Consider the following 15509-nt stretch of genomic DNA (forward strand, 5'->3'; position numbering starts at 1 on the left):
ATGCTACTCTAGGGGGTTTAGATAGAGCAATAGAGGGATGGGAACTACAAGAGCAGGCCGACAGGTGGTTAGATTGAGATTAAGAAAGATGGAACGACAGTAAGACTGAAGGGAAGGACGCAAGGGGCAGCAAATAAACATGGTGGGACTGATGGGCTGAAATGTGTTTATTTTAATGCTAAGAGGATTGTGGGTAAGGAGGATGAACTTAGCCTGAATGAGTACATAGAACTATGATGTTGTTGCCATTGCAGAGACCTTGTTGCATAAGGGACAAAACTGGCAACTCATTCTTGCTGGTTTTCATTGTTTTAGACGTGAAAGAGAAGACGGTAAAATTTGTGGAAGGGTTGCATTACTGATACGGGAGAATGTCACCGCAGTACTCAGAGAGGACACAGGCCATTTGGGTGGAGCTCCAAAATTTTTTTGAAAAGGTGGAATTACGTTAATGGAATTATACTATAGCATCCCCCAATAGCCATTAAGAGATGGAGACATATTGTTGAAAGGTGCAGGAATCATCTTGGGAGGATTTTAACTTCCCCAGTATTGATTGGAGCTTCCTTAATATTTTAGGCTTAGGTGGGGCAGGATTTTTCTAGTGTATCCAAGAGGAGATCTTGAAACAGTACAAGGAGAGTCCAACTAGAGAAGAAAACATACTGGACCTGATTCTCGGAAATAAGCCAGGCCTTGTGACGAATCAGATGGTGGATGAACATTTTATGAAACAGTGACCAAAACTCATTATGTTTTCAGATAGTAAGAATAAAATCAGATCTTGCAGCAAGGCACTAAATTGGAGGAGGGCAAAATATGAAGGATAATTCGGGAACTAAATGCCATTGATTGGAAGCAACTGTTGTCAATCGCGACCACAGTTGTTTAAAGACTGGCTGATCCTAGTTCAGGATTGGCGTGTTCTACTAAGGAGTAAAGATAAGGATGGTAAGGTAAGGGAATCTCAGATGACCTAAGAGGTCCTCATTTTAGTCAAAAAGGAAAAAGCAAGCATATGCAAGGTTTTGGAAGCTAAAATCAGCCAGGATTGTTGTAGACTGTGAAGGCAGCAGGAAAGTGATCAAGCAGGTGATTAGGAAAGCCAGAAGGAGCCATGAACTGTCCTTGGCGAGCAAGAGCAAGGAGATTGCCAAGGCATTTTGTACTTACATTAAAGAAAAATGTGGATACCTAAGGAGAAGGTATGCCCATATGGACAAAGGAGGAAATTTGTACTTGGAGTCGAAGCAAGTGAATGAGGCACTGAATAAGTACTTTGTGTCGGTATTTACCAATGAGAAGGATTTGGAGGATAGTGAAGGCAGAGAGGAGAATGCTAATATGCTGGGACGTTTTGAGATTAAGAAGGAGGTAGTGCTGAGTCTTCTGAAAAGCATTAAAGTGAAAAGTCCCCCGGGCCTGATCGCACATAGAAAACATACAGCACAATACAGGCCCTTCAGCCCACAATGCTGTGCCGAACATGTACTTACTTTAGAAATTACCTCGGGTTACCCATAGCCCTCTATTTTTCTAAGCTCCATGTACCTTTCCAGGAGTCTCTTAGAAGACCCTATCGTATCTGCCTCCTCCACAGTCGCCGGCAGCCGATTAAACGCACTCACCACTCTCTGCGTAAAAAAACTTACCCCTGACATCCCCTCTGTACCTACTTCCAAGCACCTTAAAACTGTGCCCTCTCTTGTTAGCCACTTCAGTCCTGGGAAAAAGCCTCTGACTATCCACATGATCAATGCCTCTCATCATCTTGTACACCTCTATCAGGTCACCTCTCATCCTCTGTTGCTCCAAGGAGAAAAAGCCAAGTTCACTTAACCTGTTTTCATAAGGCATGCTCCCCAATCCAGGCAACATCCTTGTAAATCTCCTCTGCACCCTTTCTATGGCTTGCACATCCTTCCTGTAGTGAGGCGACCAGAACTGAGCATAGTACTCCAAGTGGGGTCCTATGCAGCTGTAACATTATCTCTCAGCTCTTGAACTCAGTCCCACGATTGATGAAGGCCAATGCGCTATATGCCTTCTTAACCAAACAGTCAACCTGCACAGCAGCTTTGACTGTCCTGTGGACATGGACCCTAAGATCCCTCTGATCCTCCACGTTGCCAAGAGTCTTACCATTAATGCTATATTCTGCCACCATATTTGACCTACCAAAATGAACCACCTCACACTTACCTGGGTTGAACTCCATCTGCCACTTCTCAGCCCAGTTTTGCACCCTAGCGATGTCCCGCTGTAACCTCTGACAGCCCTCCACACTCTCCACAACACCCCCAACCTTTGTGTCATCAGCAAATTTACTAACCCATCCCTCCACTTCCTCATCCAGGTCATTTATAAAGATCATGAAGAGAAGGGGTCCCAGAACAGATCCTCTGGTCACTGACCTGCATGCAGAATATGACCCGTCTACAACCACTCTTTGCCTTCTGTGGGCAAGTCAATTCTGGACCCACAAAGCACATATCCCAGAATATTGAAAAAAGCAAGTGAGGCATGTAAGAGCTAGGAAATCATGCTGTTGCTATATAAAACTTCAGTCAGACCACACATGGAGCATTGTGTGCATTTCTGGTTGCACATTTCAGGAAGGGTCTGGAGACAGTGAGGAGGGTGCAAAAGAGGCTTACAGGGCTGCTGCCTGGAATAGAGGGTATGAACCCTAAGGAAAGGTTGGACAAATTTGGGTTCCTCACTCTATTGCATTGGAGATGGAAGGAAGACCTGACTGTTTTTAAAGTTAATGAGAAGCATAAATATGGTAACCCCCACTATTTTTCCCTGGGGTAGAAATGTCATCAATCAGAGGACATGCTTTTAAGGTTAGAGTGGAGAACTTTAAAGGTGTCATGAGGGGCAGAGAGTGACTAGAATAGGTTTCTGAGGCTATTTGTGGAATCAGGCAGATTGGTAGAGTTGAATAGGCTTTTAGACAGACATATAAATATGAATGGAATGTAGGGATATGCATGATAAACAAGAGGAAGATATTTAATATACATTGACATCTGGATTGGCAAAATATAATAGGTTAAATGGCTTGTCACTACATGATCACATTTTACTCAGTTATCTTAAATTGTGTCCTTGTGCCATGTTACCAAGTACTAAGTAAACATCTGTTTTTTTTTCAGTTGCTTATAAACTCTACAGTTTTTGCCAGAATGTCTCCCAACCAGAAAGCAATTTTAATAGATGAGCTTCAAAAACTGGAGTAAGTTTTATATGTTTCTTTTATCGAAGAGACTGAATAAAAATATAGGTCATCCCATCATGATTTTAAGTGTAAGGTTTTTTGTTGGTAATGCATTGTAAGAGCATGCCACATGGATTCATTATAGGAAAATAATATTGTAAAATACTGTTCATCCTTTAAGTCAACATCAGTGCATCAAGGTGGAGGATACAGGAATTTAAAGCATTTGTTTGCTTCTTGCCTGTAATTAAGTTTATTCATCTATTATTTGGGTGTAGACTATCCACATGATTCAAAAATATTGGCTAATTATGACTCATTTTCTTTTGTAGATCTTATAAAAGTAAGATCTTAATAACAATTCAACCAAATAATTATTTTGATTTTTGTTTTCAGTTTTACTTTACAGTAAACTATACAATCATATGAAAGAAAAAATCTGCATCACATAAGTTTCAGATATGAAATAATATTGTATATTTGCTTATTGATTCAGAATTAATCTACTATTCACCCTGTTTGTATTTAACAAATGCTTAAGTAATTGCAAAAGATTGAGTTCATTACTGAATACATGGAAGTATATTACAATTTCAGCTCCATTTTGAGTAAGGTAGAAAGGTATAGCATCATACTTGTTTCTTGGATGTGTTTGCAATAACCTGAGTGAATTCAGAATTTCCTTTTGTATTTTATTTCCAGACAAAGGAGATGCAACCATCATAGGTCAATGTGTATCATTCACATTGTTGAAAATAGCCATCAGTACTTAAATTTATACGTTATAGAATCAATGTACATATACAAAATAGTAAATTTCAAAAGTTTAGTATCCAAGTGCATCCTGTTTAATTTATATCTAGAAAAGGATCATTCTGCCGTGAATTATGATGCTGATGGTGGAAGTGCTTGTTGATTTGATTTGGCGCAAATGACATATTTCACTGTTTTGATGATACAAATACAGCTAATCTTTCTTTATCTTTGACATGACTGATGTTTTGTTTTCCAGTTATTATGTAGGAATGTGTGGAGATGGTGCAAATGACTGTGGGGTAAGTTTAGCTGAAATTCTTAGCAAATTCCATTTCACTTACATAAGTAAAATATTTTTCATTGATACAAATGGAGCTAATAGATAATCTTATCATGTTGAAATCAAGATATTTGTCTTAAATTTAAGTACTAAACTTTAATGGTCCTTTTTTGGAGTTAATAAGAAAACGGTATGAAATTATGCAAATAATAAATCTGTAAAATAAGTATTTGATATATTATAATACTATTTTTACACTCCTTCCAGTAAGTTGGGGCATGCTCGGTTGTAGTGGCTTCTACAGGATCAACCAAAGGTGCTATTGCCTTTACTAGATGTACTTTTTACAATCGCAAGAGCCTGCTGGACATTAAGAACTTAAAGTACTGCAGGTCTACCCCAGCAGTGAGTTGGTCATTGGTGGAGGTGCAGATGGTTGCTTTTCTTGTGATGGCAAGACCTTGTTGAACATTGTTAATGTGGAATGCTGGAAGTCCGATCACTGGTTTATTGGCGGACAGTGGGGGTGCTGCGGGGCCTTGGTTGTAGTGCGGACTAGGCCTCAAGCCACAGTGTCACCGGCTTACAGCCACCCAGGAGCTCCACCCATTGGAGCTGGTGCACTCCACCGGAGGTGGTTTGGCACGTTGTCCAATCTGGAGTCAGTGCTGCCCCCCAGTGTTCAAATTGAGTTTGACTGCAAATTGCTGCAACATTCATGTATTCAGGGTCTTGGACTATACTTTTTTTTGTGACTGTATTTTTACTACTATCTTGTATGTGCTTGCTGTCTTATGTGTGATCTGTGTGACTGTTGGTGCTGTGTTTTGCACCATGGCCCTGGAATAAGGCTGTTTCGTTTGGCTATATTCATAGGTGTTCATGTATGGTTGAGTGACAACTAACCTTGAACTATAACATAGAACAGAAGTTTCATTAATTTCACTATCTACATTTATTTCCAACACTTAGGTCTTCTTGCTCTTACTACTATAAATGAAGTGAAATTGTGATAATTCCTTTACACACCCTGTTAATATCTCTCGGTAAATTAAAACTAGGTTAGGAGAAGGTTGCGAGTAGCCACATCATTTCAGGATTGGAAGTGGCTGGCTTAGATAGTGAAAACTACTGTGAACTGCCTGACATCTATACATAAAGAAGTGTGTCTGACCAGAAATGAAATATTCCTTCTCTGGGGGATCTTCAGGAATGGAGCATATTCATTTGCCAGAGCTTGATTCAGAAATTGAACTGCTGATAGGGACAAATGTGCCTAAGGCATTAGAGCTGTTGCCAGTGATTCAGTTTTAATAAAGGACCCTATGCAATCAGAACAATGTAAGGTTGGACTGTTAATAGACTGTTAAAAGGAGACCATGGTGATGGAAGAGACTATGCTCGATCAGAGCTGACAGTTAACAGGATTTCAATTTTGAACTTGGATGAGTTTTGGCAGAAGAAATTCAAGACAGATTTCCCCAAATGCAGTCAAGAGGAACAACCTGGTTTGTCAAGAGAAAACCACAAATTCATGGAGCTGGTGGCAAATTCTGCAAAACGGGTGGATGGCCGCTACCAGATTAGTTTACCTTCGAGAAAGAAGGATGTTAATGTGTCTAATAATAGGACAATTGCTGAGCGGTGTGCTCTGAGTCAAAGAAGAGGTTTGAGACTGATGTGACACTTCACACGGACTACGCAGCTTTCATGAAAGATGTCATCTTCAAAGGTTATGTAAAAAGAGTGCCAGCAGGGTATCTGGAATGTGGTGATGGGAAAGTCAGGTATATTCCACATCATGATGTTTATCACCACAGAAAAGGAAAACTTTGTGTTGTATTTGACTGTGGAATGGTTTTTCATGGAATATCACTTAATGCTTAGTTGTCACAGGGATCAGATCTTACCAGTTCATTGATTGGGGTCTTAACCAGATTCAGAAAAGAACCAGTGGTGTTTAGGGCAGATATTGAATCAACGTTTCATCAAGTTAAATTAACATCAAAAGATGCAGACCTACTCAGGTTTCTTCGATGGCCTGACGATGACCTCAGGCAAGATATGATGGACTTTAGAATGGTGGTACATCTCTTTGGTGCAACTTTATCACTGAGTCGTGCCAAGTTCACTCTTTGGAAATGTGCAGTAGACAATGAAGAACAGTTCAGCAGTGAGATGGTAGATAAGCTTTTGCATTGCTTCTTTGTTGATGACTGCCTGATATCAGTGTCCTCTGAGGAAGAAGTGGCATCTCTCTATCATGACCTTGAATTCCTTTGTTCTAAAGGTGGTTTCATCTCATGAAATGAATAAGCAACATACGTAGTGTGGTATCTGTAATACCAGAAGAACAAAGATTGAAAGACCTGAAGAATTTAGATCTGTATCAAGATATTTCTTTGGTGGGGAGAGTACTGTGTGTACAATGGTGTATTCAGTCTGATACCTGCAAGTTTAAGATCACGATCCAAGGTAGACCACTTATACTGGAAAGGGGTCCTCTCCACAGTTATTTCCATCTATGATCCCTCAGGAATTTTGAATCTGGAGGTGTTTTCTGCTAAGAAGATCCTTCAAGCCCTTTGTAAGAAAGGACTTGGCTGGGATGATGCTATACCAACATCAGTTGCTCATGAGTGGACAAGTTGGTTGGAAGAACTTTGCCAATTGGAAGACTTCAAGATGTTTGAAACCCTTGGATTCTGGAGAAGTTACTGTTGCACAGTCACACTATTTTACAGATGCAAGTGAAGATGGCTACGGAGCGGTGACCTACCAATTGTTGCACGACATATGCTCACAGGTGCATGGTGCTTTTATCATGGGAAGATCTAACATAGCTCCATTGAAGTTGGTTTCCATCCCTCATACGGAGCTCATTGCTGCTATGATGGCAAGTCATGTGGACACATTATGGAGAAGGATGTTGCATATGCAGCTTCAGGGTTCAGGTTATTTTGGACTGATAGTACTTCTGTGCTGAAGTATATCAAGCATGAAATTTCCAGGTTCAGAATCTTTGTCACTAATAGAGTTTCAGAAATTCTTAAGGTCTCACAGGCATCTCAATGGAGGTATGTAAACAGTTCAGACAACCCAGCAGATGTGGCCTCTAGAAGGTTGAAGATGAAGGCTTTTTTGAGGAATAAGAATTGGGTGTCAAGACCTTAGCATCTTCTTCAGCCTGAAAACAAATAGCCTGTGAATCCAGATTGTTCTCGACAACTTCTGCTAGATGATCCAGAAGCCAAGGGGATTGCTACAGTGAATGTCATGCAGATTGAAGAGGAGTTGGATATGTTAACACATATAATTCATCACTTCTCATCTTGGACCCATTTGACGAAGACAGTGGCCTGGATTCTTAGATTTAAGAACCTGCTCTTATTTCTTAGTAGAAAGAGGAAGCAGTGGAATACTGTTTGCTCTCAGTCTGACTTGGGGAAAGAGGTGGAGAAGACCAAAGGTCAGATTGGCCAAGATTGTCTCTCAGTGGAGGAGCTCAGAAAGGCTGATATGGAGATTGTTGGTTTTTGTCAAAGAAAGAGATTTACAGATGAATTCTCAAGTTTGCAAAGGAGAGAAAGTGTGAAAAGTAAAAATCACATTTTCAAGCTCTATTCATTATTTGCAGATGATGCTTTGAGAGTTGGTGCACGGCTTAGCAGGGCAGCCATGCCTGAAGAGTCTAAACATCCTGTTATACTAGTGAATGATCATCATATCTCAGATCTCATTCTGAGGCATACACAGCAAAAAGTGGGACATAGTGGCTGTGATCTCATGTTATCCAGGTTATGCCAAAAATATTGGATTCCTAGTGCTAGTACAGCTCTAAGGGGAATCCTGTCTAAGGGTGCTGTTTGTTGATGGTTGCACACAGCTTCCGGATGTCAGTGCATAGCGGATCTACCTTTGGACAAGGTCTGTCTAGGTGAACCTCTGTTCACATGTGTAGGAGTAGACTACTTTGAACTTTTTGGGGTGAAAAGCAGCAGGTGTATAGTGAAGAGGTACAGGGTCATATTTACCTGTCTAGCTATATGAGCTCTTCATATTGAACTGGCATCTACTCTGGACACAGATTCTTTTGTCAATGCACTTTGACACTTTATAGCAAGATGAGGATAGGTTTGTGAACTGCACTCTGATATTGTTACAAACTTTGAAGTTGAGCATGAGTTGAGAGAAGCCATTGAGAAGTGTAATCATTCACAGATCGATGATGTTCTCCTTCAGAAAGAAATTAAGTATATTTTTAACATTACCCCCCCCCCCCCCGCAGATGGCTCGCATCATGGAGGAGCATGAGTGGTTGATCAGGTCAGTAAGGAAGGCTCTCAATTCTACCATGAAGGAGCAGAATCAAGACTAAGAGGTTCTTCACACAGTTCTTTGTGAAGTAGAGATTGTTATCAATGGTCGTCCAAATACCAAAGCATCATCTAATCCCAATGATTTGGAAGCGTTAACACCTGACTACCTGTTGCTTCTAAAGACCTCATCGTCCTTACAACCAGGAGAGTTCCAAAAGGAAGATCTTTATGCTCATCATACATGGAAGCAAGCCCCATACATGTCAAACTTGTCTTGGTGGGTCAAGGATTTGCCCAGCTACAGGAACATCAAAATGGTTAAGTATAAGATGAAATTTCCTCCCAGGAGAAATTGTGCTTATATTTGATGACAGAGCACATTGAACCTCTGGATCATGGGAAGAATCATTCAAGTTTTTCCAGGCAGAAAGGAATTTGTGCAACAGGTGTGCATCAAGACCAAGACTAGCTGTCTGGATAAGTCTCTAACTAAGCTCTGTCTTCTACAGGAGGCAGAGATTTGAGAAGCCACAGCTCTAGGAGCTTCATGATTCTGTCTTGTCAGAGACTGGTGGTAAAGATCACTTTGTACTGCGCTAAGTGCTGGTAACCTCTAGTCTAGATGAGTGTTGCATGACTTGTCTGGAAGAAGGAAGAGGATATTTGTATGAATGTTTAGATTTCATCTCTCCTGTTTTTTGGTAGTATGTAGTTGTAATTATTATAGTATAATAATTAAGGAGCTGGGACGTAAGAGTAATGTATCAGTTCTCTATCTGTATTGTACTTTATATTGTGCATTTATTATGTTTATTATGCGTCATTATCACATGGGTGGGGTGTGGGAGAAGTGAAAAGTTTAGTTATCTTTATCTTTGAAGTTCAGTACAGCTAGGGAATGAACCGAGGTTATATCTTTTTTGTTGACTACTTAATTACATTTAAAATTTCTTATTTACACTTATTCTACTTAAATTCACTTAATTACATTGAAGAAAGCTTACGTACGCTTAATACACTAAGACTGTTTATTTCTCAATATCACTAACTTCAGTTTCATTAGTTTTTATCATTTCAAGATTGTATGCTTTGCTCACTTCTTAATAAAATATCAAACGTGTTCTTCAACTTTGGAACCTTGTTTTTGGATTAAATGAAGTTGCGTCATATAGGATCCCCCCACCCACCCCCACTGCCCCGTGCTTAGACTCTAAGTGATGTTGGTTTGTTCAAGTAGCCATTACAACATCCATAAAGGACTGTAGGGAGCTTGATAAAATGGCTGATGGTCCACACACAGCCAGGCAGGGGTGCACTGTTTCTCTTTCTTTCCTTGTCTCAACAAGACCTGTCAGCAGAGCGTCCAGCAAACTCTCACCCATGGCTGCAAACCATAAAACGTCGGGTCTATGGTCTGTGTTTTACCATGCTCACTTGGGCACAACTACCAAGAAGTGCCGACTACCACTGCATCAGGATATCGGAAGTCTGTGAACACCGTGGGTTCCAGCTGCCAGGGTCGTCTATTTTTCATTACGGACACCCTTTCAGGGCGACGCTTCCTGTGTGACACGGGTGCTCTAGTGAGTGTGCTGCCAGCATTACCCATTGATTATAAGGCAGAGAGTGGAGGCCACCAGTAGCAGCAAAATCAAGACTTCAGGAACACGGCACATTACGCTCTGTTTCAGCGGACGTCGCTGCATATGAGGCTAAAGTTGCGAGACCTCTGCTCTGCACAGATTTCCTGTGTGCCAAAGGAGTGTTTGTGGATCATGTGGATGCAAAGGACTTTGGGTTGTTACCCTGTACTTCCAATAAATTCCCCATGACAACTCTGTCCAGCACCTGTGAATTCACTCACCCGCTGGGCGAATTCCCAAACCTCACCAAGCCCACATTTTCCACTACAGTCAAAAGGGATGGGGGTCAAGCAGCTCATTTGCACAACTGGCTCACTAGTACATACTTGTGGTGTGGACTGGACTCAGAAAAGCTGGCCAGTGCGAAAGCTGAGTTTGCTAACATGGAAATGCTCGGGATTGCTCACAGGTTGAAACCCCTGGGCTTCACCCCTCCACGTGGTCCCCGAGCCCGATGGCCATCGCCATCCATGTAAGCTGAGCATCAACTTAGTGAGGCTACCACCAATCCCACATATTCAAGTCTTTTCGTCATTTAGCAGAAAAGATAATATTTTCTAAAGTGCACTTAGTCAGGGACTACCATCAGAGCGTGGCTGCGCTAAGGACATTCCCAGAACTGCTGCTAAAACACTGTCTGGCCTATTTGAGTATCTGCACATACCATTTGGGCTGAAAGATGCAAAACAGACTTTCCAGCAACTGATGGACTCTGTATAAAATGACTTAGATTTTCTTTTTGTTTACCTGGACGACATTTTTGTCGCCGGTGCATCCAAACCGGAACATTTATTGCATCTCTGCACACTTTTCAAGCGCTTAAGCCAACAGGGGCTGATTATTAACCCTGCTAAATGCCAGTTCCACTAATGACTTTCTTGGCCAGCACCCCTCTGCAGAGGGTGCGACAGCCCTGCTGTCAAAAGTCGATGTCATTTCCACTGCCCTGGTCTACCAAAGCCCTGCAAGCTTTTGTAGGTATGGTGAATTTCTATCACCGTTTCATTCCACAAGCTGCTGAACTTATGCTCCCCTTGGGTAGTGCCCTTAAAGGCAGTGCCCCTAACGGCATGCTCAAGTGGTCAGCGTACATGACACTATAAGCTCTTTTGAACCCGACACACCTATAGTCATCACTACTGACGCCTCAGAATATGCTGTGGGTGCTGTGCATGAACTGTTGGTTGGAGGCAGGTGGCAGCCGCTCACCTTCTTCAGCCGGCAACTCCAAGCCCCACCTCCCCCAGAAGTACAGCACCTTTGACCAACAGGTTTTTGGTCTCTATCTGGCCATTCGCCATTTTCATTTTCTACTGGAGGGTTAGCATTTCACAGCATTTGTTGACCACAAACCCCTTGAGCATGCGATGGCTAAAGTACCAGACCCTTGGTCTGCATGCAGCAACACCACCTGGCTTACATTTCAGAATTCATGACTGACATACATTACATCAAAGGGAACAATAATGACTGACATACAGTACATCAAAGGGAACAATAATGACTGACATACAGTACATCAAAGGGAACAATAATGACTGACATACAGTACATCGAAGGGAACAATAATGACTGACATACATTACATCAAAGGGAACAATAATGACTGACATACAGTACATCAAAGGGAACAATAATGACTGACATACAGTACATCAAAGAGAACAATAATGACTGACATACAGTACATCAAAGGGAACAATAATGACTGACATACAGTACATCGAAGGGAACAATAATGACTGACATACATTACATCAAAGGGAACAATAATGACTGACATACAGTACATCAAAGGGAACAATAATGACTGACATACAGTACATCAAAGAGAACAATAATGACTGACATACAGTACATCAAAGGGAACAATAATGACTGACATACAGTACATCGAAGGGAACAATAATGACTGACATACATTACATCAAAGGGAACAATAATGACTGACATACAGTACATCAAGGGGAACAATAATGACTGACATACAGTACATCAAAGGGAACAATAATGACAGACATATGGGACATCAAAGGGAACAATAATGACTGACATACGGTACATCAAAGGGAACAATAATGACTGATATACAGTATATCAAAGGGAACAATAATGCTGTGGCTTATTGCCTTCCATGGCCCACCGTCAATACCAAACACATGGCAGCTATCCAAGCTACCAACTCAGAGGTCCAGGGTTACAGGACAGCAGTCATGGGCTTGCAGTTGGTTGACGTCAAGTTTGAGGATGCAGGAGTTCCTCTCCTGTGCAATGTCTCAACCAGTCACCCTTGCCTCATGGTGTGTGCAAACTGGAGGAGTACTGTTTCTAATTCCTTTCATATTCTCTTGCATCTGGGCAGGAAGGCTTCACAAAAACTGATTGCTTTAACCACATCAATGTGGATCTGTTTGGTCCTCTCAACCACTACCCTCGCCCCCCCCCGGCAGTTTCATGCATCTCCTTAGCATCCAGTGGTCCCCAACCACCGGACTGCGGACTGGTACCGGGCTGCAAACTGGTACCGGGCTGCAAAGCGCGTGCTACCAGGCCGTGAGGAAACAATTTGAGTCAGCTGCACCTTTCCTCATTCCCTGTCACGCATTGCTGAACTTAAACATAGGGTTGCCAACTGTCCCGTATTAGCCGGGACATCCAGCATATTGGGCTAAATTGGTCTGTCCCGTATTTCCCCCGCTAAGGTAGAGCGATCCTATGAAACCTTTCGTGCCGAAATGGCGTGAAGCGAGGAAGCAATTACCATTAACTTATATGGGAAAAATTTTTGAGCGTTCCCAGACCCAAAAAATAACCCAACAAATCATACCAAATAACACATAAAACCAAAAATAAATAACACTAACATATAGTAAAAGCAGGAATGATATGATAAATACACAGCCTATATAAAGTAGAAATAATGTATGCAGAGTATAGTCCGGAAGATGAAGGCAAAGCCGATTTGTGGGGAAAAAATCGGCACGTACGTGTATGCGCATGTAACGCATGCACACATCACATGCGCACGTAATTCATGTGCACACAGGTGCCCACGCAAGGCTTCATGGTCTTGGTAGTCTTTCCTGGGGTAAAGTGTCCCGGGATTTGACTGCTACTTTTGTCCCTTATTTGGGAGTGAGGAAGTTGGCAACCCTAACTGTAAAAGACATATTGAGGTGAGTTTAACCCTACTTGAACCCGTCCCCCCCCCCCCCCCGGCTGGCCGGTCCGCAAGAATATTGTCAATATTAAACCGGCCTGCTGTGCAAAAAAGGTTGGCGACCCCGGTTCTGGACTGTACCACCAGGTGGTCAGAAGTTGTCCCACAAGCATCAGTGAAGGCTGTGGACTTGGAATGGGCATTCTTTAACACCTGGGTCATTCGGTTTGGCTCACCATCTGATAGTTCTTCCAACTGCAGTCCCAATGCACGTCAGACCTCTGGGCTGGAATGGCCCAGAACCTCAGCGTTGAATTACATCGCACTGCAGTGTATCACCCACAGTCCAGTGGCCTGTGAAAGCGGTTTCACTGTTCCTTAAAGGCTGTTTTGAGGGCCTCCCTAACAGATGAGTGTTGGCACAATCCCCAGGGTCCTGCTGGGGTTCAGAAAGGCTCCAAAAGAGGATCAGCAATCCTTTGCAGCTAAATTGGTGTATGGACAGCCGCTATGATGCCAGATGATTTTATTCCTGACACTATAACTGCCTGATAGGTGTCTTGGCAACATTCCACCCTCTTCAGTAAACTCAATTCTTTTACACCTATTCCTACCTTCCACAAAAGCATACCGCAGTCTTGGGTTACAACTGATCTCGGCACTACCTTGTTCATTTCTGTCTGCCATGATGCACATCAACACCCCTTTAAGCCCCTTTATGATGGCCCCTTCTATGTTTTGGAATAGGACAAAAAGCCTTTTGTTGTAGATAGGAAGGGTAAAACTGAATGTATTTCTGTAGGTCACCTTAAACCGGCCCACCAGGATGGTCCTACTACCATTCCCCTGCATCACAACATGACCATATGCATGTCAGCACCCCCCTGGATGAGTCAGAGGCACCCACTGTCACTCCGATCAAGACACAGAGGACCCTAGCCGGACAGCTTGTATGAGCTCCGGACAGATCCAAACTGCCAGTTTTGGTGAAATCTGGGCTGTGAGCCTGTGTAGGGTCATGTAATGGATGACAGATGACACATATTGTTCATAATAGAATCTGTTCTACATAATTCATGAACACTGTCATTGAGTTCACTTCAGGAGACAGCGTCTGATGTAATGATGTCAGTGTGAGATAACTGCTTTTGATTTGTTTGTAATGGAAGTAAAGGACTATGGCTTTGTTAAGCACTTAAAATAATTCTTGCATCTTTTATTTACAAGATCCTACACCATTGACTGAGAGCTGGCATTTACAGTACTTGAATGGCCACCTTCTGTGTTGTAACAAAACACAGGAGAGTTGCCTTTAGTTCCAAAAAGATATTGCAGACCACCTCTTCCTCATCCATCTATTTTCCATGCAGAGCTCAATTGCAGGCAGTCTTAGCTCTGGAATTGGCCAGGATATGGCTATGCCTGACCTCCAATACATTTCAGACCTACTGTATTTTCAAATGTGTTTAATTCAAATATATTTAATACAAACATAGCTTGGTATTGAATTTTTGTGAAGTAACAGAGTAGTGGGAACCTCTTGTTCTGGTTTGGTCACATCTTCAGCTTCTAAGACATTGCTATATAGAGATGGAAATTCTTGGAAATACCCAACAGTATTTGTGGTGAGAGAAACAGTGTTAATGTTCCATATAGGTAGCTGTAAATGGAAAGAAATGCTTCTGATAATGTGATTCCACTGTTTATTGTAGCTTATTTGTAGGCTTGTAGTTGTAAAAAAGAATGGAATTACTAAAAGCGTGATCTACTTTGCACAAGTTAAAATATTTTATATTTCTAGGCTTTAAAGACAGCTCATGCAGGAATCTCGCTATCAAAGCATGAAGCCTCTGTAGCTTCACCATTCACTTCAAAAATAACCAACATCGAGTGTGTTCCACACCTTATCAAGTAAGTCAACTCCACAACAATTGTGTGAATTCTCGTTTTGACCACAATCATGTTATTGTGTGATTGTACTTAATAATTTTACTGGCAGAATAAATAATTAAGTTGAATCCAAGTATCAGAGATGAATATTTAATGCTGACCTTCCTAAATATGCTCATATCCTGGAACTGAAATACAACTAACAGCACATCAAAAAGAATGCATATTGGACAAGACG

General features: G+C 41.8%; 1 protein-coding gene across 1 annotated transcript in view; it reads left to right on the forward strand.

Annotated features, from left to right (window-relative positions):
- The window catches only part of atp13a3 (ATPase 13A3), an 83995-nt gene that overhangs the window by 46463 nt on the left and 22023 nt on the right, over window positions 1-15509 (forward strand). The window contains exons 21-23 of the mRNA XM_063047284.1: window positions 3162-3241; window positions 4236-4278; window positions 15183-15292. Of these exons, the coding sequence (XP_062903354.1) occupies window positions 3162-3241; window positions 4236-4278; window positions 15183-15292 (233 nt within the window). The remainder of the gene's footprint in view (window positions 1-3161; window positions 3242-4235; window positions 4279-15182; window positions 15293-15509) is intronic.

Source organism: Mobula hypostoma, chromosome 4 (genome assembly GCF_963921235.1).
Source record: "Mobula hypostoma chromosome 4, sMobHyp1.1, whole genome shotgun sequence".
NCBI classification, from domain to species: Eukaryota; Metazoa; Chordata; class Chondrichthyes; order Myliobatiformes; family Myliobatidae; genus Mobula; species Mobula hypostoma.